The 27,656-nt window shown below is 43.3% G+C and overlaps 2 protein-coding genes across 13 annotated transcripts in view; both read right to left on the reverse strand.

Annotated features, from left to right (window-relative positions):
* The window catches only part of NUP210L (nucleoporin 210 like), a 229,987-nt gene extending 229,068 nt beyond the window's left edge, over positions 1-919 (reverse strand). The window contains exon 1 of the mRNA XM_004474977.4: positions 692-919. Coding sequence (XP_004475034.2) covers positions 692-888 — 197 coding nt within the window. The 5' untranslated portion in view covers positions 889-919. The remainder of the gene's footprint in view (positions 1-691) is intronic.
* A 1,257-nt stretch (positions 920-2,176) lies between these two features.
* On the reverse strand, positions 2,177-27,656 carry TPM3 (tropomyosin 3). Of its 12 annotated transcripts, none has more exons than XM_004474988.5 (10): positions 27,451-27,656; positions 26,743-26,868; positions 17,027-17,160; positions 15,260-15,377; positions 15,068-15,138; positions 13,710-13,785; positions 13,018-13,080; positions 12,765-12,834; positions 11,705-11,783; positions 10,763-10,953 (listed from the first exon to the last, which is right to left on the reverse strand). In XM_004474988.5, exons 1-10 carry the CDS (start codon positions 27,565-27,567, stop codon positions 10,950-10,952), a joined length of 858 nt encoding a protein of 285 aa, XP_004475045.1. In that variant the 5' UTR covers positions 27,568-27,656; the 3' UTR covers positions 10,763-10,949. The 12 variants fall into 12 exon arrangements, with proteins under 12 accessions (XP_004475049.1, XP_004475050.1, XP_004475042.3 ...); XM_004474990.5 differs by lacking the exon at positions 13,710-13,785 and adding an exon at positions 14,323-14,398; XM_004474992.5 differs by lacking the exons at positions 10,763-10,953; positions 11,705-11,783 and adding an exon at positions 2,177-3,551.

Genomic DNA, 27,656 nt, shown 5'->3' on the forward strand with positions numbered 1-27,656 from the left:
ATGAAAAACAAAACAAAAACAAAAGGGAAAATTTTCTATTCCAGGCAGACTGCATTTCCACACAAAATGAATTTTCTCAGTTTTCAAGAAGCTTACACTTTGTGATCTGTATATATTCCCCCATCTGTAAAATGGTAGTAACAATACTTCAAAGATTGTAAGTTAAATGAGCTAAGACATGCAAATTACTTAGTTAAGTACTCAATAATTAGCTATTATGTTTTGAATCCCCTCACATTGAACAGTTTACCTTATTTAGTTAGTGGAGACCCTCATACCCCAAGTGTCTCTAACTTCTCATACCTTGGGAACACCCTCTCACCCTAGAAGCTCACATCAGAACCCCCTCACATTTGGCAGCCATCAATACCCATGGCTTCCAACTAAGAGGCTTCCCTGGGCCCCGATAGCTGCTCACAGTGACTACCTCTCCCATCACCCTCAAAATGAAAAGAATGAAAAGGTCAGTCCTACACCGGGAGAATTTATCACATGACCTACACAATCTTATAATATCCCACATAATGAGTAAGCTACGCACATCCGAGTGTGTGGCCACTCTGCTCCAAATGACACCATACCCTCCCCCACCACAGGATAGGTCCCTTCACGCCGAGTGACCCCTCCCCCACACACACACTCTTACTTGATGGTGTGGGGGTACATACCTTCCTGACTCCCCACCCCTTACCAAGTGTAGCAGCCCCGCTGTGCCTCCAGCAGGAACGGCACCCGACCTGGCTCCCGGCCGAAGGGTAGCAACACCTGTGGCACGTTAAGTTTGTTGGCCAGAGTACCAAGCAAAAATGGTAGCAACAGGAAGTGATGCAGAGGTAAGAACAAAAACAGCTTTAAACCTCGGAGTCTTGGTGCCCCAGAGGCAGTCATGGCGACCAACCGCTGGATCTCAGGTTCCCACTCAGCCACTAGCCACGCCCTCAGCCCTGATATGAGCCAATCCAGAGGCACGATCCCAGAATGGGGTGGGGGCTTGACTTGGCTCAGAATTGTGGGAAATTTTTTTAATGAACCGCTTTAGGGAGCTAACTTGGAAACTTTTAAGAGTGAACTAGGAATTTAGTTTTTAGAGAAGCACCAAGATATGGCTAAGTAAACTACATGTACGTGCAAGGCATTTTGCAACAAGCTCAAGATGTCTGGACTCTCAGGACCCTTTTGTTGCCTTCATCTTTGCCAGCTCTAAAGCATCAATCCTCTTCCTTCCCAAAGACAGTCACTGAAATCACGGATGTGACAGATCCGCAAGAGAAGGGAACTCCCAGCTACCTGCTTACAGGACAACTTTCCTAAATTTTGGGTGGCAGATCTTTATATACTAAAAAAACAAAAAAAAAAATTTAAAAGTCGAATAAAAAATATTATTCCAGTATAATTTGTCTTGATTACTTTGTTTGGCTCTTAGAAAAAAAATTTCTTTGCAATAATTTCCAGTCAGCATTGGTCCACGCCTATAAATGAAAAATTTTCCAAGCTAGAATATAAACAGCTGGACTTTGTCAAGGAAGCCATGTCACTAGTACCAACAAAAACTAACTTTGCTAGGAAGTCAGATTCACATCCGCCCTCAAGGCCAGGCAACAGGAAATGCCAGGCACTGGAGTCTCAAAGGCAGCTCTGAAAGCTATTCACTCAGTGTCCATCTCTAAGCAAATACTCTGAGAAGCCAAGTTGTTATATTAACTTGTTTTCTCCAAATAGGAAACAGTATTAGCCCAAAGCCTCTCTCAGTTTATTAAACCCACACTATTGCAGGAGTATGTGCTCAGTCATATGGTTTGAGTATAGAACCTAATAAATCCAGAGTTTATAAGAATATGGCCCTAAAGTAAATATATAGTTCAAACTGAAGATGTCAGTGTTAAATTAAGTAACCTGTTAAGGAAACTGGCACATAAATATTATTTCTAATCTTCACAGTCATCCTGATAATATGTATTATCTCCAGTTTACAGGTGATGAAGCCAAATTATTTACATCAGGACATACAACCAGGAATTTCAGAGCTGAGTTTTAAACCCCATTTTGGTCTGTTTCCAAAGCATGTATACTCCATTAAATCCTGTTGCTACCAAACAAAAACCTGGTTTTTAATCCAAACCTCATAACTCCTGTGGAGAAAGCACATTAGATTTAATAAATAAAAGACAAGCAGGTCTGAGGGTTGGAGGGACTGGTTCTTTATTTCAAAAAGAAACTTGTCAATTTTCAGTATCAAAACAGTTGCATTATTGGTTTCTCTTTCTCCCAATTGGTCCCCAAAAGAGACCACACCAAAGGAGAGTACATTTTAAGCCAGTAAGCTGCAGGATGCACACCTAACAGACCTCACAGAAACCTCACCAAAAAGGGAGAAATTGGGTGGGGAAAGGAATTGTAAAAGATCAGCACACTGCCACCCAGACTGTAGAGAGCACTCACAGCCAGGTGGGTTGATCAGTGCTCCCCTACCCCAAAAAAGCAAAGTTTCAAAATAATAAAAAAATTAAAAAGTTTTGTCCATATGCTATTCAAGATTTTTGTAGCACTGACTGATCCAAAGCATGAGATGGCACTTTTTAGAGAAAGCAGCTTCAGACCCAGAAAAGGGTGCTGAGATGTTTCATATGGCTAAATTAGTGGCAAAAACATAATTTTCTTTACTTTCTTAAAAGGAGGCCAGAGAGTAAAGCGGTGGTCACCCCAACATAAGAGGCACATGATCCATTCTGTGAGCCATTGAGAAGGCAGTAGAGAAAGAACGGGACAAAGATTTGGTCTCAGACACTGGTCTCAACATATTAATTTGGTCACTTCTGATGAGAAAAATTAAAATAATAATAACAACAATAAATTTGCCCTAAGTTAACTTAAAGCTGAATACCTGAACAGCACTTTTTTTTTTTGGCGGGGGCTAACTCCTGGGATCACTTTTCTGGTTTGGCTGGTGCTTTGTGTAGAGCAATCAATGAGTTTTCCCCTGGGTTATGTTCGGCTCTCAGTGAGGCAGGCCCATCCTTCTTTCCCTCCTCTCTGGGGTTGGCAATATCTATTAAGCTGAAAAACTACCTTCCAAAAGTGAGAAAGGGATTAGATTGCTGCATCAGAGCTGTGGAATTACTTGGAATGTTTTACAAATGGCTGCTACAACAACAAAAAAGGGGGATAATTACAAAATGTATACATCACAACATGCTTTTAAAGACACTTGCATTGTGCTCACATTCCCTTAAATGTTGTTCCCAAAGGTGCTCAGCCCCCTAGCCCAGCTGCAATCTCTGGGTGAGGCAGAGACAGTTTGGTGAAAAAGACACAGGGCCAGGGTTGGGTGGGTGGGTATATAGCAAAGAGGAGAAAGCAGCCTTCCAGTTAAAGATCAGCCCTCAGTTTAAAGGTCAGCTTCCCGCAAGCTGGCCTCAGGCGGAGTCAGGGTCAAAGGGAGGAGCAGCAGCAGGGCAGGACTGGGGTGCTCTACATCTCATTCAGGTCAAGCAGAGTCTGGTCCAGCATTCTTTGTGTACAGAGGTGCTCCTCTTTGGTGCATTTCAGTTTATCTAATGGGGGCAAAGGAGAGAAGTTACAAAAGCTAGAAGTCAATTTCCAGGTCTGCCCACTCAGGATTGCTCCTATTGCAGGGAGGCTGCAGACTAATAAAATAGCTGCCTTCTCAGCCACAGAAGTGAGCCATTGCATCACTCAGTTTTGCAGGGCCTCTGGTTTGCCTACTGAGTTGCAGGTGTTGCTCTACTTCCTGGGGGAGGGAGTTGGGGTCCTTATCAGCCATTTCCTCCCCCTCTCACACCCAACCATGGCTTTCAGCTTTCAGTAAGTGAAGAACCAGACTTAAACTTCAACTATCCACTCTTCCAGGCTTTGCTCGCAGGAATTACTAGAAGTCGTTCCTTGGCAGGTTGATGATTGTGCCAGTCGAGACATCAGAATCTCAACTTAAAAAAAAAAAAAAAAAAAAAAAGAGTACAGGACAATGCCACAGGCTCTCCCCCAAAGTAGAGGGGGAAAGAATAGTTCAGTGGGAAAATAAAAGCATCCCCATAGCTAAGTCAAAGAATCTCTAAATAAAACTAAGTCAAGAACATTAGCCAAACATATATTTGTAAGCAAAATCTTAATCGAGATTTTTGTAGAGCAATTGTTCAGAACCAGGCTTTGGCAGTTCCTTGCAGTTAAATATAAATATAAAAGCAGGAGAAGGAAGCTCAAAGGAGAAGGAAAACATCAGGAAGCAAACCACCAACTGAATTATCAAGGAAAATCTAATCTTTCCAGCAAGCAAACCACTGTGACCATTCTAAGGGAGGTGGGGACCACTCAAATCTTCAACTCAGCAAAGGCAATGGCAACAGAGCCCCATATTCATATTCCACACCCTCTTCTTTCTCTTCCCTTTTTTCCACCCAGTCAGAAGGGCCCATCCCTGGGCCTGCAGATGAAGTAGTTACAACATCTTGTCACATTGGTCCTTTTATTTTTAGAAAACATCCAGGTAGGAAAACAGATCCTATGGTCAGTAGACAAGTGAAACAGCAGCAAATAAAGGTGGAAAACAGAAATCTCTCCCAATTTTCCTGCTATACTCTCAGGCCCCTCCCTCCATCACCCATAATCCTTTGAAAAGGGATAAAAATGCACTTGTTAACAGTTCACAACAATGCTGTGAGGAAATCAAATTATAATAAAAAGCTTAGGTTATATTCTAAGTGCCCCAATTAAAAAGCAATTCAGTGCTGTGATTTGCTTAGGGCAAAATAATTAACTTCTAAAATGACAATCAGCTCTTTGCTGGGGTCCAGGTCAGTGGTGTGAGCAGTAAGCTCGGTTTAACAGGCATCAATGAGCCCTGCCCATCAGTCACACAGATCATGCAGCGTTAGCTTCAGCTCATTAGAAAGCAGGCGGTTTCGCTCAAGTTGGCTGTAGAGACGCTCTGCAGCAGCAACAGAAAGGAGGGAAAACAAGAGGAGAGGAAAAAGAGGAGGAGAAAGAGAAAAAGGGAAGGTTAGTTGAGTACCAGAAGTAAATTTGGAGTCTTTCAACTAGCTGGTATACATAACATGCATCTGTAAGGCAGAAAGGATGCAAGGAGGATTCAGAAAGAGGGCACTAAGAGGCAGTCATTTGGGGGAAAGATGCCCAGACCAGTGGATTAAAAAAAAAAATCAGACTGACAAGGTGGTAAGACAATATTTTCAGGGAGAAAAAATACCCCCTTCACAGTATTTATTCCCTGGGTTGAGAAACTGAGAAAAGTGAAACAGGGCAACAGAAGGAATATGGCTAGCTTTGAAGAAATGCATTTATAATAATCAGGACTTGAAAGGAACTGAAGAGATGAACATTTTTTCTGTAAAAGTATTCAACACATTACTAAAGGCTGACTAGGATAAATACCCCTATACCCAAATTCTATTGGCCTAGACTTTCTCATGCTTCTTATAGTAGGGATTTATGATAGACCACTCTTAGTGGGTGTCTATTCAATCAGTAGCCAATTCGCCCTTTCTTGCTAACAGAACCTGTTAGGGTTAAGAGTATGCCTGGTCCCAGGAAAGATGATTTTTTTTTTAAGGTACTGGGGCCAGGGATTGAACCCAGGCCCTCATATTTAGGAAGCCAGCACTCAACCACTGCGCCATATCACCCCTAGAGTTGTTTTTTTTGTTTCTTTTTTTGCTTGTTTTTGTTTGTTTTTAGGAGGGACCAGGTCCCAAACCTGGGACCTCCTATGTGGGAAGCAGGTTCAACTGCATGAGCCACATCCGCTCTCTGAAGATGAATTATTGATCTAAGTCAATGAAGACTATCCTGTTTTCTGCTTTCTCAGCCTCCCTTGCAGCTAGAGTGATAAAATCCAGTTCTAGCCATTCATATGTAAGGGCTAGGCTGGTGGGGGCTTTTTAGAAAACTTTTGTTTCCCTTCTAGTCATGAACATGGATGTGATGACAGGAGCTACAGCAACCATATTTCAATCTTAAGAGAAAGACTAAGTAAATCATAAAAACCCACAGCTACAGCATGCCACAGGTGGTCATGGCCCCACTTTTTATTATGTGAGTGAGACAAATATATTGCACAATTTATTCAAGCTATTGTTAAGCTGCTGCTTATAGGCAAAAGTATTCCTGATAAAAGTAGTTAGGTGCTCAAGTCCGGCTTTACCTGGATTTTCTACTTGAAGCATACCTTAAAGAGGGGGTGTGTAGGGACAATAAATCCATCTGCCCAGTACAGGGGAAATGGAAATTTGAGGACAGGAAGGCCAAACTATTTCCTGGTCTACTCACAATTAATAGCCTCTGAAGTTCACAAACAGGTTTCTACCTGTGTTTTACACGTTTTAAAATGGTCGCTGTATCTTAGTAAGTTCAAAGGGGCCTACAAAAGTTCTAAAATCAACTGCACATGTGGGTTGAGAAACTGTGTAAATTCGTTCCACAGTTCCACCCAGATGCTGGGACCAGGGTGGTACCAGTAATAGTTGCCATTTTTATATACACCATCAAAACAGAAAATGTTTATGTGTAAAAAGAGCTTGGGAAGAACTAGCCAAAAATAATAGTTGAATTGACAGAATTAGGATGGTTTAAAAAACTGTACTTCCCATTAAACCAGCAGTATTGCCCCTCCCACATCTGGACACGTATGAGGCAGGTTTTGATGGTCAGAATGACTAAAGGGTTCTATAGCCATTTACTGGGCAGGTGACAACAAGAGGTAGAATATTCTGTACAACCAGGAGTTGTCCCACTCTGCATGCCAAAAGTCCTCCAAATGAGAAACATTCTACTAGTCTACAAGCTCCATGAGGCCTATCTTAGTCACTGGTGTATCCTTGACAAATACTGGGTGTTCAAATTTGTGTTGAACTCTCATTTCACAAACTTTGTGGTGTTATATTATATATAGATCCTATATACAGTCTGGCTCTTTTGTAGTATCCATAACCAATAGTTTGTGGAGACTTACATTCCTAACTTGGGAAAGAAGGGTGTTATCAGGATTTTAACCGTCTAGACAGCCTGGCCAGCCAATGAGGGTTTTGTTCCATGTTAAGGTAAAAATAAGGAGACAAAGAATGGGACCATTTTATTGCTTCCTTAAATTACAAAAAGGCTCTCACCTTGAACCTAGTAAGACACTGCACTCTCTAGTGACTGAAAATTCAGAATCAGATGCCAGCTTGTTAATTAAAGTTCTTGGTTCCCTGGTAACAGAGGCAAAAAAAAAGGCAAGGGAGAGAACCCATTTTGGTCTCATGTTTCCTTCAGCCATGCCCAATTAGGCATCCAATCTCATGGATGCTAGACATCCTGAGGCTTCACTGGTTTCAATCAGGATAATTTCATTCTGTCACAGGAAAGTGGTGTGTGTGTCAAAAAGAGAGACCTTGGAGCAAAGGGAATCCACTTTAAAGCCCCAACATTCAAGGAATGAGGGTGAAAGATCAGATTTTGCCTTTTTTTTTTTTTTTTAATTTTCACTTTCTCCTAATTTTAAGGCTGGGGAGTATTCAACCAATAACATCTGAAAAGAAAGATCAAGGTGGGGCAAGACAAGGCTGCCCAATATAACATAGGTCAATTCTACCTACTAGATAATACAGGGTATCTAACCATGCTTCGCTCCTCATCCCAATAACAAGGAAGGGAAGAAGGGAAGAACGGAATCTAACACAGCACCCTGTAGTTCTCTCTTAGAAATTAAAAGAAAAGTTAAAAAGGTCAAATGCTCTGCTCTGAGATGACCAATGGTACTTGATCTTACTCTCATAGCCAATCCAGGCTCAAATAAAGGATGGCATCTGCAAGGATACGGTACATTAAAAGAAACACCTTTCTCCCTATCTCTCTCCATCCTCTCCTTTCAAAGACTTTCTCCATCCCAAAGCCAACTCCTTCCACATAAATACTAAATATCTAGAACTGTGCTAAACAAGGCAGCCACTAGCCATATGTGGCTCTTGAAATTTAAATTAAAAATTTAGCTCCTCAGCCAGGTTTTAAGTGATCAGCAGTCACATGTGGCTAGTGGGTACTTGGACAGCACAGTTGAACATTTCTATCACTGCCAAACTTCTATTGGACAATACTGCTATAGAAGGCTATTTACTTATTGCCTTCATTTTCTTTCCACTAACTCATTCTTTTGTCCCTTGAAATATGATGCCCCCTTTGACCTTTAATGTTCAAAATGCATCCTTAAATTTCTAAAGCATTAATGTCCTATCTTCATTTGTCTTCCTTTTCAATCTGTCTTATTAGACAGGTTGTCTTTAAGAACACTTGGAAATCATCCAAGACTGAACTTTCGAAAACATCAAAAGTACTTATGCTCTTTCTATCCTTCCAATCAGTTCCACCTGGCTTTTTCCTCTACAGATTTTCCTCACTGCTTAATTTTTTCCACATTTGCAGTTGCCCCTTAGGGGACATTTACCACCATAGACTAAACTGTCAGCTTTACGGATTTCCAATATTGACCTCGTCCTTTCTAAACTCCAGTATTTTATCTGGATACCTGCCAGTTTTTCAGACTTATATTCTTGTCTACCTTCTCCTGTCTCGCCAAACCAAGACCATGTGACCTCCCTACATCTGTAATACCATCATCTTCCTAGGCTCAAAACCAACTATCCTTGACTTTTCCTCTAACTTTTTTTTTTAAAGACGGTACCAGCAGGGATTGAACCCAGGACGTTATACATGGGAAGCAGGCCCTTAACCACTGAGCTACACTCACTCCCCAATAAGAGATGGTTTTTTCATTTGTTTGTTTGTTGTTTTTAGCAGGTACCGGGGATCAAACCTGTGACCTTGTATATGGGAAGCAGGTACTCAACCCTTTGAGCTATACTCTCCCCCCTTCCTCTCACACTTAAGGCCATCTTCAGTGCCATCTCTCTACTACTACTATTCTTAAATACTTTTTATTAGCTACATTTACTTTAATATGCACTAAAAAAAAATACCAGAACCTTCAAACCTTTGATTTTAAGATAGAATTTCTGAGAGCAAGAATAAAACAAATTTAAAAAGAGTAGATCTGAATAAAAACTAAGAAAGCAGTAGCATAGTCAGCATGTTGCTATGGCAAAAGCCACTGAAAATGGCACGCAAATCACTGAAATTTGGGACTCTTAATTGGTCATTTTGCAAAGTTGCTTCCCTCCGAATACATTCTTAATTCAGCTACCAAATTAACTTTTCTTATATGCTACTTCAGACCATAAAATATTCCTGTTCGGTATCTCCAGTGGTATCCATATTATATACAAAAATTAAAACTCCCCAGCCTGATTTTACTACATTCCTCGGTCCCCTATTTTGTCTAAATCTACCTTGATAGTTCTGTGCACTCCCCCCCATCTCTGTGCCTTTATTCTCTTCTCCCTGGCCAGAAGGTTCAAAGCCACTCTCCCTCAGCCAAATTCTTCTTGTCAGAAATCCAATCTTTGGAACCCAATGAAAATAAAGAGGCAATTTTTAACATGTTTATTAAGTACCTAATGTGCCTCCTTGGTGAATCCTTCCTAATCATCCTCACTAGAATCAATTTCTTCCCTCTTCTAAGCTTCAAAAAGAATTTATTATTTTTGGTTCTTAACACAAAAGATCTTTAGTTTTATATATGTTCTCTAGATTCTGAATAACCTTACACAGGGTGGTGCTTCCCTCTTAAATTAGTCTTCACTGCACCTTAATACCCTGTGCTTAGTAGATACTATGTCAGCTAAATAAATAAATCTGGGCTTTAACCTCAAAGATTATGTGGTAGGAAGAAAACACGGACAGACTGAAATATGACTTTGATACAAGACCTAAAATTTTAGATTGGGAGAAGTATCTATCTACCTGGCTTTATCTGTGTAAAAGAAAAGAAAAAGTTTTAAATACATATTTTGTGGGAAACTAAAGTAATAAAGGAACAACATTTAGATGCTTAGGAAAGTACAACTGCAGCTGCACTATCCAGATTCAATCATCTCTGTGTAAATTGAAATAGGGACTTCAGAAATGTTGATATTTAATTCCACAGTATGAACCAAGAACAATTTTACTAGCAGTAATTTACCACATTTATGTATGTAATAATTCATTATCCCTATGTGCATATAATTTAAAATATGAATATTTAGTTTAGTTTTTCCAAAAATACTCATTTATTACTTGTTTTATATCCCACTAGCATGTGCTAGCAGGTCCAAATATGTAAGAAAAGCTCAAAGAAGAAAATGTAAAACTTAAAAATTCTATCCATTATGTATTTTTCTGTGACGTGGGATGATATCATTAGTCAATTCTAGTGGTAATATATTTGGGTCTATTGGATGTTGTGTGGATGTACCATTTGAACCACTGGAAAAGGGAAGAGAACAAGTATCGGGAGACATTTCTATGGTCCTGTAACCTCACTATCTCAAAAGGAGGACCTAAAGAGAGGACAGAAACAGTCCAGCCAAGATGAGAACCTGGAAGTAAATGGCTTGGATGAGCTCATTCAGCTTGAGGAATAAGACTAGAGCCCTTATCCTAAGGAACCTCCGCTAATCCACAACTGAAGGACTCAGCTGAGTTTAAATGTCAAGAAAAAAAATAGACACACACAAAAGTGGCTTTGATTACATAAGTCAGAGGAGGCGGAGCTTACAAAAGCTGTTCCCCACATCACACCCCCAAGGCTCCTTCTTGGGGACAGCAGCAGGTTTGTCAATGACACAAATGCAGGGTGGCATATAAGACATCCAGCAGCTTAAGATTTTAATTTAGGATGGGGATAGAAGATAATACATAAATTGCTTTGTGCCAACCCCCAACCCATCCTAGTGCCTTGGGGACCAAGCAGGATGACCCCAAATGGAATCCAGAGCGAGAGTGGGGCGTTGGGTCCCCCGAGGAAAAGGGGCAGATCCAGAACAGAGCAGAAACGGTGATAGTTATCTGTATGAAAAAGTAAGAAGGAGACTCTAGGTGAGACAGACTAACATCAGTCAGGCAGCGTATTTGGGAGAAAGGAAGAGGAGAAAAAAGAAGACGTGGCAGCAGAAATGAAAAAAAAACCAAAAACACGAGCCAAATACTACAGCCTAAGACATATGGCTTCTTTTCAGGGTTAGTGGGAAATAGGAGGCAGATTAGCATCAAGGATCAGGGATCCACAGCAAACAGATGAGGGCCCCCAACAACTCTCTTTGGTGCTGCTTACTCCTGGCTTGCTCCTGGGACTGTTAGATTTTTAGGTGCTTTAATACCAGCACTTAAATGTTAAGACACAGATCAAATACACCAAGGAAGTCTGAGTTTTTTATGATATATTAAGGCCCAAGTCACTGGCTCTCTGGACCTTATTTTCACTTAGTTGTATATAACACAATTCTACCTTCAGGAATGTCCCTTCTGAGAAAACTGTATTTGAGAAACAAATAGAAAAATTACAGTACAATGAAGGGACTATGAATAAAAAGTAAGGTATAAAAAAATATATGCCTCATGTAGATCAGGGTTCTACCACTGTTTGAGATTAAATGTCTCCCCAGCTTCTCCCAAACAAGTAACCAGCACCAATGTTTTCAAGATAAGGGTAGAGATTCTAGTTTCCAGAGGACAAAACCAAAGCACACTATGCACAGCCTGTACCCCCCCGCACACCACAAGCCAAGAACCCAGCCCAGTTCTGCTGTCAGATAGTTACATAGAGGTCATGTCATTGAGGGCGTGGTCCAGCTCCTCGCTAATGGCCTTGTACTTCAGTTTCTGGGCATAGAGCTCATCTGGGCAGGAACAGGAACCACAGGGAAGAATGAGGGGTCACAGTGTAAGGTATCAGAAGCAAATGGAGAGAGGGAATCATTAGAAATCAGGAAAATGCAAGTGTGACCTTGGGTCTGAGTACCACAGTGAGGAGAAAAATCTATCCTGGCAGCCATGACTGACCACTTACAGATCCACTGTCCTCTATAATCCAGTGGACTTCTTGGTATTTCTAATCAACTGCAACAGAAGTTGAGAAACTGGGAGCACTCATGACTAGAAATTCCTATTACCAAAGGCACTCAGAAGGGTGCCACTCCCACTCAAGTTAACCTAATTCCTAACAGTGATGAAGTGTAATTTAACAAAAATTAAAATGGGAGAAAGTACACATCAGTATTCATATTTCTTCACAATTCTTGGTCCTGTTATTCCAGACTGCCTTCCCAAACTCTCCCAAAGAATATCCTGCCACCCTGTGTACCAAAGGATCATGCCTTGCAGCCCTCAAAGCAAAGTATGCTTTCCTTTGTCGGGGTGGATGATGCAGTTGTTAAATTGGGGGGACAGGGAAGTATTTAGAAAGCACTGAGATACAGTCATTCTACAGCTTCATCTCTTGGGGAGATCTCTACAGCACAAGTGGTAAACAGACTGCCAAAAGCAGTCATGGGGTGACACATGTCCTCGTTGCCCTCTGAAAGCATGGCTTCCAATTCAACCCACAGACTAAAGATTTAAGAAAACTAAACTGAAGGCAAATGCACCAATTACGAGTATTCTCAAAGGGGAGGAGGAAAATACTCAGTAAAGGAAAAGATTAAAAGTCCAATTCTAGAGTTTGACCCACTTCACCTAGCTGTGGCATAGATAGGGCACACAAAGGGTACATGCCAAGTTGCTACCAACTGCCTTTGGTGTCTAGGAAAAGAGGTTAATGGTCAATGGGCAACGTCTTCCTTTATATTTCTCTATTTTAATCCTTCTCCCAGGCTCCATACCTTCCAAATCATCAATTGTCTTTTCCAGCTTGGCTACCGATCTCTCAGCAAACTCGGCACGGGTCTCTGCCTGGGAAAAGATATGAAACTTTTCAGAACCAGAGATGGATAAGACAAATCCTTCTATTGAAGGACCTGTTTCTTCCACCTTCAAGACCTTTCAGAACCAAAGCCAGCCAAATCTAAGTCTATATTAATACCTTATACATCTCTAAATGTTTTAGATCCTTCCCCATAATCCCCTTCAGCTCACCTCCTTGAGTTTATCAGTAAGAATCTTTATCTCTTCTTCATATTTGTCTTCTTTTTGAGAGTACTGTAAGAGAAGAATAAAATCTTCAGAATAGAAATCACTGACACTGAAAATACCCTCCCCCAGCCACATTCGTTCTTACACGAAACAGTCTCTTGGATTTAATGTACTAAACAGTCCATGAGAAAGGGCAAGGACTGTTTTTGGACAATAGGTACTTAAAATCCACAAATCTATGTCCTCAGATCAGAATCCTCCAGGACCTTTATTTTTCCAAGGGACCTAAGCTTTGATCTTATTCAGATCAAGGCAAGTAGGTGCTTTTCCTTCTTGCTTAATGAGCAGTAGTGACACCCCAAGGCTGAAACAGTTCTACATTATGGTAAAGAGAAGTCATCTGCCTTGACTGCTCAATAGGTCTCAGACCTGATTCTACCTGATGCCCTGATATGTCTTTTAGAAAGCCCACTAGGGCCCATGATAATTGCCTGTCAGTACAGCAGTTATCAATTAGCCTGAGGAGATCATGACCTCAGTCACCTGAAATCACGAAGATATTCTAACCAGAGCAATCAAAGGGCGTAAGAATTAGCATTAAACCCAGAATCTGAGCAGTAGGTAGGCAAGTACAAAGAGAGTTCTCAATGGGACCAAGGCCCCAGAACCTGTCACTTTCCCAAACCAGCCCCTACCTTCTCCGCCTGAGCCTCAAGAGACTTGAGGTTGTTGGTGACATTCTTCAGCTCCTCCTCCAGCTCAGAACACTTACTGAGAATGTTTTAAATACCGCAGGAGAGGAAAGGGGAAGAGAAAGAGAATAAAAAAAGGGAGAGAGACACACAGACGTGAATTGAACCTATATGTAGAAAGAGTTGAAAGGCATATGGGGAAAGAGATATTCCCAGATAATTTGAGCAAGCATTAACCCTCCTCCCTCTACCACAGAGTATGTTAGGAAGTGGACCCTCCTGGGCTAGGACTCAGAATGTTTAGATCCTAATAAAGACCTCTTAGTAGAAATCAGAACCAGAACAGCTGCTACCCAGGGTGAAGGTGGGAACAGATGCCCAACCCATACAGTCCCCCAAATCACCCAAGGGAAGGAGAGATCCTGTGCAGAGGCAGTGAAGCAACCAGGGAAAGAAGAGATGAAAGATGCCAAGTGAGGGAAAAAGAATGGAGCATTCCATGAAGATATGAGAAAGCACTCAACAAATCAACCAGTGGAGGGGAGGCAGCTGCAAAACAAAACAAAACAAAACCACACCATACATATAACCTCTCTGTGGGCTTAATGGTTAGTACCTTTTCTTCAGCAGCACTCAGACACTTCAGGTTCTGGTCCATCAGTCTGATCTGCTCATCCATCTCTCGGCAACGGCTGTTAGTGACAGTCACGGGGATGGCACAAGCCAGGTAGTGGGGAGGGAGAAAGGTCAAAAAGGAACACAGCAAGAAAACAAGCAGCAAAATGAAAAGAAAAAAAAAAAAATGCAAGAACTCAAAAAATGGGAAGAAAGCACCACCATGGTCATGATATGTTATGTCTGGGAGAGGGGAATGCAAGGGAAGCACAAATATATGTCCATCAGCAGTGACTTTGTTATGCAAGGCCCACAAGGTGCCAACAGGAGCGGTTAATAAATGTCTGCCTCTGCCCTAAAGATCCCTAGCAGATTGGCAGAATGGTACAGATAACAGATCTTAAGTCAGCACAGCTATTTCAATGACTCAAAAGAAACGGACTCCAGGAGGAAGGAGTCAGATCTTCCAGTAAGCTGTTTGCCAACTATTAGTCTTTATTCTCCCTCAATTTGTAAACCCTTCCTACAAAAAATAAGGGAGCCTCATTTGTTTCCCACCTGGTCAAATCAAGAGAACAGGAAAGCCTAAAGTCATTGTTTGGATCTAAGAACACACTACAGAGGATACCTACCCTCTAGGCCTCGTTTAACAAGTCTGAAGGAATGCTAGTTTATTCACATTAGTGCCCAAGCCAAAGGGGAAGGGACAGAATGGTATGTTAAGATTGGGGAAGCAAGATACTCACGACTCTGCCAGCTCAGCTCGTTCCTCAGTGCGTTCCAAGTCCCCTTCAATAATCACCAATTTACGAGCCACCTACAGGAAAAGACCATGCTGCAGGTCAGTGAGTCAAGGAAGGAGCCATTTCCCTCTTATGGATGGTTCTTTGCAGAAGCCTGATATCACGGAAGAGAGGGGCAAACAGAAGGTGCCTTACCTCCTCGTACTTCCGATCTGCCTCTTCTGCAATGTGCTTAGCTTCTTTGAGTTGGATTTCCTGGAGTTCCATCTTTTCTTCATCTTTTAAAGCTCGATTTTCAATAACCTTCATACCTCTGCCAGAAAAAACAAGGGCAATTGTGGCAATGACACCCTAAGGAATGTGTCATCAGCTCCATTCCAAACAACCTAGAACTGCACCATTTAAAGCAGATTCCTCTCTGCTTGCCACTCAAAGGAAAATCCCATTGCACTACTCTATCACCCTGGTTTATTTTGTTTAAAATTACTCATTTTAAAATGATACATGCTGATCAAAATTAAATATTAATGTACAGTGTAAGGGCATAAAGTAAAAAGTAAGCCTCCTGTCCCACATCTAATCCTGCTCTTAGAAGTAACCCTGCATCATAACCCTTCCAGAAATGTTTTATATGAATATATACCATAGTCACCAACCCACCCCTTTTCCCCACACCCCAAAGAAATCATATATTACAGTTCTGCAACTAGCGTTCCTCATTTTCTACAACTTGGATACCACTCTATAATAGTATACACATATCTATTTTATTCATTTTCACAGCCAGCCACACTGTATTAATGTACCCCTCAAAGAACACTTTTCATTCTGAAAAGCCTAGCTGAATCCCATGCAAATATTCACACACCTTTGTTCTAATTTAACGCACATGTGGCAAGAAACCAATTGCCTACTTCCACAAAGATGAGCTGTAATTTGGTTCAAGAGTGCTCAATTCTGGCTACATATAATAATTAATGGAGGAACTTTAACATCAATGCCCAGGTCCCTCTCCCAATTGATTCTAATTTTACTGAACTAGTTAAACATAAAGGTATGTTTTCTCCTACCCCTGGCCCTCCCCTGGGGGGGTGGATTTTAATAGTACTGGCAAGGTTGAGAGTACTTGCTAAAACAGATTGCTGGACTCCACCTTCACCATTTCTGATTTAGCAGATTATGGAAAGGGACTGAGAATCTGCATTTCTATCATATTCCCAAGTGCTGCTGATGCTACAGATCTGGGATCTCATTTTGAGAACCACTACTCTAGGGGAACTTATCTCACAAATGGAAGTTTACGATCCACTAAGTGGCGTATATACTGGTGACACCATTTATGGGTCATTAGGTCAATTTTTAGAAAAATACCAATTACGAAAGGCTGATGGGGAAGTGGATGTGGCTCAAGTGACTGAGCTCCCATCTACCATCTGGGGGGTCCCGGGTTCAGCTCTTGATGAAGGCCAGCTAGCCCACACCACGAACTGACGCAACAAGATGATGCAACAAAAAAGAGACACAGAGGAAAGACAATGAGAGACCGGGCAAACCAGGGAGCTGAGGTGGCTCAAGTGATTGAGTGCCTCTCTCCCACATCAGAGGTTCCGGGATCGGTTCCTGGTGCCTCCTAAAGAGAAAAAGAGAAGACAAGCAGACACAGAAGAACACACAGCGAATGGACACAGAGAGCAGAGAGTGAACGCAGGCGGCAAGGGGAGTGGGGAATAAATTAAAAAAAGGAAAAAGAAAAAGAAAATACATCTTAAAAAAAAAAAAAGGCTGACAGTGTCCACGTAACCCTTCCTGTCTTCAAGGGGAGAGAATATGCAGAACAAAAGAAAAGAAATTCTTTTAAGATATACATTACTAATTTTAAAAATACATCTATAAGGAAATTTTTATCAGAGCCATTCTGAACTTCTTTAGAAATCCATACTCCATCAAGGTCCCCCCACATACCTCTCGCTCTCATCAGCAGCTTTCTCTGCCTCCTCCAGCTTTTGCAGGGCAGTGGCCAGGCGCTCCTGAGCACGGTCCAGCTCTTCTTCAACCAGCTGGATCCGACGGTTCAAGGAGGCCACCTCAGCTTCAGCCTGCGTTTGAATGAAAAGAAAAGAAAGGGGAAGAGGAAAGCATGAAAAGCAGCAGAAGAATGGGGTTGACCATCATAAAGAGGCCAGACTCTAGTAGGGTAGACCTGGTTTTAGCTCATATTCATCTAAGATCTAGCAGATATGATTATATGTATTTCCTCCCTTTTCCACCAACCAACTCTCAAAGGCGTTTTAAAACTCAGTTCCTTGCTGAGCTCAGTGACAGTTAATACCACCTTTCTGGACTCTTCAATTTCCTGAACACACTGGGATCAGAAAAGGTAGCCAGTGAAGGATTTTTTTCTGCCTGACCTCTGGCTTGAACATATCTCATCCTTCAGCAACTTTCTTAAGTGCCTCAGAAATTGGAAAAACAAATAAGCAAGTTTTCTTAAAGAGAGACTCTTAGATCATCTATTATTTTGCTGCAAAGCAGTAAAGTCTCCCAGAATAGCCTTTCCAAAATGGAAAGTGAAAGACTAGAACCTTAGGGTGCCTACCCCCCCCAATTCCTTCAACTTGCTCCCAAGCCACCAGACCCCTCCTTTTTAGAAGTTGATGAGGAGCTTTTTCTGGCTAAAATGATCTGCCCTGATGATATTACCCAAAGAAATTGTGGATACATGCCCATGACCTCTCTTCTAAACTTCTTGTCTCCTTTTTACTCCTCTAGTCATCTGCTTAGCTTCTACCTTCAGTAACTTATTATCACCTTCTCCCTGGCCTCCACCCTACAATAAGGCATAGGCTAGAGTCCAATAATCCCACACCTCCTGCAGGGCACTGGAATAAGAAACACAGAAAGACAAGAGGCAGGCCACATGTGATGAATTCTAAATGGTAGAAAAGCCTTCCCACTAAGACTGCTACAACCATGTAAGAATTTAATCTGCCCTGCATACCACCTGGTTCAGATGCTTATCCAAGTGCCTGGTAAACTCGATCTCTCTTCTCCAGTCCAGACTGTATTTGAATTCTATTACCCTGATTTCCTCCTGGCAGTCAGGGGTGGGGGCAGCTATAGAAATAATCTGAGCCATCAGCCCCTATGGGGAGGGCGATAGTCCAAAGACTCAGGTTATTTGGCACAAAAATTTTCACAAACAAGGGAATTTCAAGAGATTGGAGTCAGGGGCTACAATCTGACCACCAGGCTACAGGAAAATCCAAGTAAACTAACATTAATAAGAAACCATTTGCGTCTCTTAACTATACAAATCAAAACACCACAAAGACCAGTATTCTTTGTCTGTTCCAGGAAAATGGATGTCCCCTAAGACAACACACATTTCATCTCAGAAGCCAAGAAAGGCCAACTAGTTAAGACTATGAGAACAACTCAGTCTATCAGGTAACTACTAGGAATCACTGCCAGTACAATTCCTTACCATTCAGAGGCCTAGAACTAAAAAACAAAGAATGGAACTAGATTAGGAAGACGCTCATGGAAAGCCAGATCCCATCCAGCTCATCAGTAGTTATCCAAACTGGTATAGGAAAAAAAGGCTATGGGGGTGGGGTATAGTTTCCATGACAACAAGCTGGCTCTGGCAGTTTCTCCTACAAATCAGCATTGACAATAGCATTCTTAGCAAGGCTAAAAAGGGAGGAGGAGAAAACACATCTTGGTGCCCTCACAAGAGCATGCGCACATGAACTAGTCTGTACCAAAAGAAGAATCTAAGATGGGGAGTCCCAGCACAAGCTTCGGAGACCCTGGTGGGGGTGGGGGTGGGGGTGGGGGTGGGGTGCGTGGACAACCACTGCTGTTCTCTTTGTTCTCCTCTCACAGAAGGTCAACTCTTTACAATGAAACAAAAGCCTGCAGAATCAAGATCTGATACTGAGTTTAAAGGAATAAGGAAGACATCTGACTTTTCCTTCAGGCCAGAACCTATACACAATGCAGGTCCCTTTCAAGTCAATAAGGTGGCACTAAGAGAACTGAAAGGGACTAACTTTTCCTGATCAGACCATCCATGGCCCTACCACACATTAAGCTTTGAGCTTCTCTAATTCTCTTAGGTTTGCCATGCCCAGGTGTAGTTTTGACCTTCGAGGCCACACACCTTCGTCCAGCTTGGAAGATACTCGGAGGTCCTTCTTTTCAGGTACTAATAGGATGCTCCACTGCCCAGAAAGCAAAGATCCCACGGCAGGGTGGAGGGGCCGCAGCAGCAATTCAGTAACATTAGAGAAGATGGCTGACAATAGCTTCATTTGCAAAATGAGTTTGGCATACATGCTACCATCCTCCACTGCCAAGAGATTTCCCCAAGCATACTCAAGGCAAGAAACTGACAGGGAATGGGTGCTCAGAGGACAGAAGGGCATTAGCTTAAATCTGGCATTCTGTCACCCTGGGGTTTCTTTTTAGACAAAGGCCATAGCTGAAATTCAAAAGAAAAGAGTAATAGAAAAGTTAGGCTTGAGCCCTTGTGAGTAGAGGACTGCTCCAGTTCACAGTGTTCACAAATGTATCTACCCCAGCAGATACTGTGTCCTTGGGGAATTTAAATTTCACCAAGGGGGACTCAGGTTGGAAGGAAGGGAATAGAGCTATCTGCCCCAGAGTAAACAAAGGTGGAGTCTAAGTGGAGGCACTCTGAGCAAAGGGCTATTTGCCTCTACCCTGTGAGTGTGTGCTCTTGTATGGGGGAGGGGTATGCAGTGAGAGAGAAAGGTAATCAACAGGAAAGCAAATCTAAACCAAAGAAAGGTGACAAACGCTGTTGCTTAGTCCACCAGATCCCACAAATAGGAGAGAGCTACACAATAGCCAGAATTCTAACCCTCTCCAGAGACAAGGAATTTGGGATTAAGGCCAGAATCAAAACCGCTGTTCAGAGCCCAATCACTCCTTCATATAGTAGCTCCAAATTTTTTAGAGCAGAAAAGAAAGAAAACTACCAGGGAGCGAGGTTAAGAAAGGGTATTAAAAACAGATAAGGAAATGAAAGCATTTAAATATTATATTGCCTTCCCTTTAAGTTTACTAAGAAGTACAAAGGAAATTCAAAATCAAAAGTGGATATGACAAGGTGCTTGGTACATTATAAAAACTCAATCTGCAGGCCAAAAGCAGAAAAGAAAAGGGATCCTAGAACAACTTGCATGTCTTAGTTTTGGACTCCTCCAGCTTCCCAACAAGGGTGGCTTAGATGTTCACACAAAGCAACCAGGAAAATAAGTGACAATCCCACTAACAGCATCATCGGAAATGTGCTGAGAGCTTCTGGCTCCAGAGAAGGGAGGAGCCTACAAAAACCACATTCCAGGGTGCCCTAATAGGCAGTCCAAGAACCCTGGACCCTTCCCAAGAATATCTCCTCAGGAGAAGATCAAAGTTCACTAAAGCAGAAAGTCAAAAGATTAGGCTTCCTCAATCTGGGGAGCAGAAGGTACTGGTTTCTTCAATATTTAACTATCACCCTACTTCCCCATTCTGAGGACTTCCTCACTAGACCTCAGCTCAAAAAGCAAATTTGGCAGGTTCTGAGTAGCTTAAGAAACACCTCAAATTGCTCGCTCTGCTGCTTACCTCAGAGTCATCAAGAATGGGGAAAAAAAGCACCAAATTTTCCTAGAAAGAAAACTATCAAATCCCAGGGGTGCAGTAGGCACAGCAGTATCCCCACCATCACCCACTCTAAAACTACTTGTAAAATGTTCCTATCCCTTCAGCCATCCTGTCTTCCCTTTAAGATTATCTAGTCTTCAGAACAAAGGAGATGAGAAAGTCACTAGTCATAGAGTAACCCTGCCAGCACAACTCACCTGAATTGATAATTAGACATTGCTGGCATGCTGAGTAGAGAAAAAAATCCAGGTGTAAAAGTGACGGAAGAGGACAATAAGCTCCCAGCATCCCCATGCCCAGTTATAAAAAGATGTGAGTAGTCTAACCATCTTAAAGTATTAACCTGGGCCCTGGGTTAGCAGCTTTCCCCTATTTCCCACCCTTTTCAAAATTTCACTCCCCCCCAAAACAACAACAACAAAAAACCTAAGCATTAGTTCTGAGCCATTCCCCACAGGAACAGCCAAAAAGAAAAAAACCTTACCAGGGAAAAGAATAACAAAGAACACCAATAAACCACAAGAATTCTTTCATTAGGTCTTCTTCTTCACATTTTCGCAAGTTACTTTCTTTCATCTAGCACCTCATGATTCTCCAAAACCACAGGAGGCCAGCTCCACCCTCTAGACTGCACCCTAGACTTTGGAAAATCTTATGGGTTTTAGTAACTAGTCAACTATTTCTAAACAGAAAGCGGTTTCAAACAATCTCAAGAATCACCATTCCTTCCACCAACATTTTAAGTTCCAGCTTTTAGTAGGGCAGATATTTACTGAACTTTGGGGACAAAAGAAAAAAACGACTATGCTGGATAATTGGGAAAGTATAAGAGAAACATCACTAAAGGTCCCCCTGACATTATCTCCACACCACATTGCCTAGGCCAACTAGAAACTTGGCAGAGATTGGCACTCTGATTCCCTGCCACTTACACTCGCTTATCAGCTCTGCACGGAGGAAACGTTCTTACCCGGTTCAGCTTGCACTGATCACACTTCAGCAATAAAGGCCTGAATCTGACATAAATTCCTGCCTTCCAGGTCATCACGGATAGAGCCAGACAAGTTAGGTTAGCTCCTACACTTGCACTAACGTAAGGAATAAAATACCATCTCCTCCCCTCCCGCTTCACGCCGACGTAGAGTGGGGATAGCAGCTGCAAGGGCTCTCCGTTAAGAGGAAAAGGCCCCAGGCCGGAGGATGGGAGGCGGTGCTGTGGCCTCAACCTCCAGGGAGGGCACCGCGCTTCCCCTCAGTCGACTGCTGCCTCATTTCCTGAGCAGGCGAGAGCGGAAAAGCTGCCAGCAGGCCAAACCGGGGGCTTTCTGGCGGTTCCCACCCTTCGACCCTCAACCTTCCATGGTAGGCTCGGCCCTGCCCCTCCCAGACCAGAAAAACACTCAACCATTCTTACTCCCTGGGCCGGAAACCTCAAGCAAGAGCAAAGCTCCCCCGCCCTTAACCGGGAAGTGGGGGAGGGAGAGTCCGCTGAGCCCCTCCCCCGGCCGCGCCCGAGTCTGAAAGACTCAATGAATGAGCTGGGAGAAAAGACGAGAACCACTCACCAGGCCCCACGAGGGTCAATCCCTTCAAAGGTCAGGTCTGCTCTTCCGAACACCCAGCTCCCTCCTCGCCTGCCTGCTACCCTTCTAGAGCAGAACTCCACCTAATTTCCGGGCTCCAACTTCATCTCCGATTGTTGGCCCCCTGAGGATCGTGCTCCATCATGAACAGGACCCAGTTCGGAGTTCCGGCTGCTCCAGCGCCGGCCCCTACCTCAAGAGCTTCGCCTTTTTCGTACCTGTTCACGGGCCCGCCTTTCTCCCTCCACTTCCCGCTGGAGGCGCTCGGCTCTCTCCTCCGCATCATCGGCCTGCTGCTGTAAAACCTGGATCTTGCGCTTCACCGCCTCGATGGTGGTGATCCCGGCCATGGTGCCCACCCAACAACTGCTCGCCTCGGGCTCCTGCCTCCTCCGCTCGGCTTTGCAGCCGCTTCTCACCCTTACTTCCGCCTGCTCCGCCCTGAAATACCGGAACTCACCCACCCGCCCGGATGTGACGCCACCCTTGCCGCGCGCGCCCCCTCCCGCCGCCAGGCCGGCGGGAAGGCAGTCCACTGGAGGGAGACCTACACCGGCGGGCAAGGGGCGGGGCTTCCTAGTCGCCCTAGGCGACCGCTCCAGGCATTTTCCCTTGGGCCAGTAAAGGGGGGCGGGGCTGGAAAGAGGGAGGTCTACCATGGTAACCGGAAGGCGCATCTCGGCCTAGCCTCTCTGGCCAGGCAGACTGCCCACAATGGTTGGCCCATTCATAACTATCGTGCCGCCATTACACTCCGCAGTTGACCCCTCACTCCCCCAAGGCTGACCCGTCACCATTTGCCCTTTAGAGCGCCTGTGTCCTCTCTACAACGGAGACATCCTACGTTAGGTGCTTCTGCCCACCCCACATAGGGCTCCAAAACCAGGTTCTAAGAAAAGCCTAAAAGGGAAGCGGACTTGGGCCAATGGATAGGGCGTCTGCCTACCACGTCGGAGGTCCATGGTTCAAACCCCAGGCCTTCTTGACTGGTGTGGACCTGGCCCATGCACAGCGCTAATGCGCGCAAGGAGTGCCCTGCCACGCAGGGGTGTCCCCCCCCTAGGGGAGCCCCGCATGAAACGAGTGCGCCCTGTAAGGAGAGCCGCCCAGCGCAAAAGAAAGTGCAGCCCTGCCCCAACAAAAAGAAACACAGATTCCCGGTGCTGCTGATAGGGATAGAAGCGGACACAAAAGAACACACACTGAATGGTCACAGAGAGCAGACAACGGGGGGAGGGGAGAAATAAAGCCTAAGAGACATCCTAGGCCCCCTCTTCAAAAGAGCCCCCATTCTGCAGTCTGCTTTCCAAGTCTGCTCAGGTAGGCTCTTTCCCATCTCCTGAAAGTCAGTGAAGGGAACTATTCCAGTGGAAGAGACAGGCACATTGGCAAAGTTCTCATTTTATCTGGCATCAGTTATGAACTTAAGTGTTTTATGTAAGTTACTAAACTTTTTCCCTGTTACGTTTCAGTTTCTAAGTTATATTTAAACTTAGAAACTGCCCCTACAGGCACTGTCATGCAGGATTTCTGAAAACACAGTAGTAAAGAGACTGGAGAATTTTGTTACCTTCCCTCCTATTACTTTTTATTTCTCCCACCTTCCCAGTACCTAACAATGATAAATCTCTCCTCTGGTGCAGCTCTGTCTTCCCTTAAGAGAATTACGGTGTGAACAACTGGGCTAGGAATTCAGAATCCTGACCCCTGAAAGGGGGTGGTAGACAAACCTGATGCTGGCTCTAATGCTCCATTCTTCGGCTACTCCTAGAGGCTCTGTCTTCCTTTTTCTTTTTGGAAATACTGAGCAATGAGAATATTCAGAGGAAACAACTTAGATAGACATTAAGTAATTTGCTCAATAGTGTAATCTGTACTCTTTCATTTTTTTTTCTCCAGGAATTGGGAAGGAAGACCAGTCAGTATTCTGAGCCTCAGTAAATGTAGCCCTAATGGCCTTGGAAATTTTCCAACTCACTTTGGAAGTCTGATTGAAGGGAGGAACTATGGAAGCAGTAGTGAGACCTTGTCATATGGGTTCTGATCAGCAGGGGGCACTCTGGCACCTGTACCCTAGCGAAGAAGAAGCGGAAGACCTCATCCAAGATAAACCAAAGGGGGTTGAGAGCACCACTGCATTCCTGAAGCTGCTACATTTGAACAGATAATCTCCTCTTGATCCAGAGAAGCAGGTGCACTGACAGCAAGGGTCCCAGTGCTATTGTTTTCCTGGTAACCAACAATACAACATTATGTCAACAGGTGTATATGTCCCTCCCCGTCCCTCCTCTCCCCATCCTCCCCACCTCCTGTCCCTAAAAAAGGGTGTGATGACTTTATGTCCTAACCATTGCTCTCTTTTTTCCCCTTGTTTCTCTCTAAAAGGCTTCTGATTTCATCTTGGATTAAAAGGACCTTAGAAAGACTAGGGAAGGAAAAAAATGACATGTGGACTGACCTTGCTGTGTTCTTTCCCTTTCTTTGTTCAAGCAGTCCTAGCAAATCTTACGCTTTCCAGAAATGCTTTCCAGATAACCAGCACTCCCTGTGTAAACATACAGTTACTGACTCCCTCTTCCCTCCCTTTGCCTTACATCTACATCAAGGTAATATGCTCTATTTACTTATTAATTTTTCAAGGGCAGAAACTGAGTATTAACTTCCTTTGTATCGGACATTCTCCCCCAAAGATGCATATATTATGCTGCTGATGACTCTGGTTCTTGCTCTTCTCTTTAAATCTTGTTGCCCTTTCTTTATTGAGACCACAGGCAGAACTTTGCTAACCCCAGCTTTGAGGAAAGAAACCTTTTCTTCTTGCTTCCATTAAAACCTAAGAGAATTTTGCTTCCTACCCACAACCTTCCTCTCCTATTTCTCTCTTACATATCTCTAAGGATATTTCTTGGCCTGTGAGGAAAACCAACAAGACAGGGAGAGGTTTTGTACCCACATTCTACATGTTTAAATGGTTTTTGTTGGATTCCTTTATAATTGTGAGAAGGCTTCTTTCAAATGAATATACTGAGTTGACCATATCTAGGTTGGGGATGACGTGTGTGTGTGTGTGTGTGTGTGTGTGTGTGTGTAAAACAGCTAAAATTCGTCCCCAGGAAATCCCATTATCTTCTTGATAATATGCCAGTTTATGAAAGCTTCTATCCCCATGCCATTTATTGGAACCAGAGAGGTCTACCAGGTACCTGGGCTAGGGCAATGCTAGCAGACCATCAAGCACTTGCCCAAAACCCTGGGGGTAACCCGTGTTTTTTCCAGTTTTTTTAAGAAGGGAGAATTAATAGTTTGCCATACCCCAAAATATTTGGAAACTATCAGTATGTATAATCTTTATTACCCACTTTGTGTCTGGCATCACACATTCAACCCTCACTACTTCCCAGAACCACTGAAAGTAGTGTAAGGCCAAAGAGGAGGTCAGAAACCTAATGGCAAAATGCCTGAATTTAAGGATCTGAAGGTATTTTTGAATGGCACACTTTGTCCCTCTTTTTCCCAAATCCAAATGCAATTTTTAAATAACACATTTTCCTATTTCCCTGTTAACTTAGTTCACTGAGAATTGGCTATGTTTCCATCAATTCTAGGATATTCTTCTGTCAAGATTCCTATAGTACTTTTCTCTCAAAAAAACCTCCTACCTAGTTTCTCATTTATCTTTGCAGCAAACTTCGAGGTTGAAGATAAAGGAAATTAGGTGAATGGGGGATAATATGAAGTGGAAAAAAGAGGATTTATTTCATTTTCAAATGGGAAAATTCAGCTCTTGAGAAACTAATTTACTCAAGGTCATTGAGTAAGATCTGGTGGTGATACCTTTATGCCCTCAGATTCCATCTTAGCTTCTATTACAGTCTATCCCTGAAGGAACTTCCCTGCTGCCGTTTGTCATCTCCTGGCAAAAGGGGAGATGCCAAACTGGCCAAGATAAATAAATCCATACAGGGCCAGGGTCAGTGTGACCTCTTATATCCATTGTGAAATCCGAGCTGTTGTTGGGCAGTTGGGAGATGAGAGATTCCCTATTAATACACATACCTACGTGCCAAGTCTTGGACACAAAAGCTAAGAATGTAGCATGTGGGAGGAGGTAAGATAAGTGATAGCAGCTTGGACTTGGAGTCCCTTCCCTTTGTCTAATTCCTGGGAAAGAGAATTAAATCCAGGGAGCGTTGGGGTGGAACAGAAAGATAAAATTTCTACATGTCTTTAAGAAAAACAAAGCCATTAAGATGGTATACAACATCTTGTTATATGCAAAGATACGTGTGAGTATATATGTCTGTGTTCTGTGGACACAGAAGTATGTATATGTTGAAGTCTGTGTGGAATTTAGTCAACCATTAACAGGAAGATCTTTATGTATAGATTAAACCCATCCCCCATCACTCTAATACTCACATCAGCTGCCTTCTTCTCTGCCAGCTCCAGCTTCTCCTGGGCATCCTTTAAAGCCTCAGAATATTTGTCCAGCTCATCCTCTGTTCCTTTCAGCTTTTTCTGCATGGCTGCCAGCTCATCTTCCAACTGTAGGAGCCCGGAGAGACACACAAAGACACACACATATAATAGTGGAGCCTTGGACTCTTGGCTCTTGGACCCTGATAGACCCTTGAACCCACCTCTATTTTACCATACAGAAAGACATACTTTCCATCATTTCCAGCCTGCTGCCCCAGGAGTTACGCTGTGACCTTGAGATCTCTGACCCTAAGATTACCAAGCCATATTGGTTTTTGTCTAAGACCCTGGGATAGTAAATATCTAAGGGTGTAGATGCCTGTGACTCAGTTTAAAGGGAAAAGAGATACTGCATGCCAAGCTCCCACCTTTTCCTCTAGAGGTCAGAGATTCTTCCAAAAGATGGTCCACTCCCACTTAAATCCAGCAGACACATTGTGGCTCAGAAGGGGCCACTGACTTTCCCAAGGTCACACAGGTAGTCTGAGGTAGATGTCCTCTGGCCCTCAAATGAGGCTGGGGAGAAAGAGGAGTCGCTCCTACCCAAAGAAGAAGCTCACACCAGTAGTTACTTCCTTTCCCATGAGAACTCTCCCATCTCAATGTTTTATTGACCAGTAGGTAAGAGAGATGAGTGCCAGTGCCTACCTGTTTACTTCTTTCTTCTGCCTGTTTCTGCTCAGCTTCAGCTTGCTCTGCCCGATCCAGAGCATTCTCCTTGTCCAGCTTCAGCATCTGCATCTTTTTCTTGATGGCCTCCATCATGAGCAGTGGCAATTGGCAGGCTCACCTAAGAACACTGGAGAACTGGAGACTAGGTCGAGAAAGAAGGGGCTGCTGCCTAAGTGCCTAGG

Source organism: Dasypus novemcinctus, chromosome 13, assembly GCF_030445035.2.
Source record: "Dasypus novemcinctus isolate mDasNov1 chromosome 13, mDasNov1.1.hap2, whole genome shotgun sequence".
Classification (NCBI taxonomy): Eukaryota; Metazoa; Chordata; class Mammalia; order Cingulata; family Dasypodidae; genus Dasypus; species Dasypus novemcinctus.

Bases quoted from the DNA above. Each gene is read 5' to 3' on its own strand.
- TPM3 (XM_004474983.4), bottom strand. From the start codon at position 23,000: ATGCGCCTTCCGGTTACCATGGTAGACCTCCCTCTTTCCAGCCCCGCC. The intron at 13,786-15,067 runs GTGAGTATCTTG...AAACATTCTCAG, and splicing joins CGAGCTGAGCTGGCAGAGTC to TAAGTGTTCTGAGCTGGAGG. The intron at 13,081-13,709 runs GTAGGGGCTGGT...CTTCTCTTACAG, and splicing joins TTGAGGCTCAGGCGGAGAAG to TACTCTCAAAAAGAAGACAA.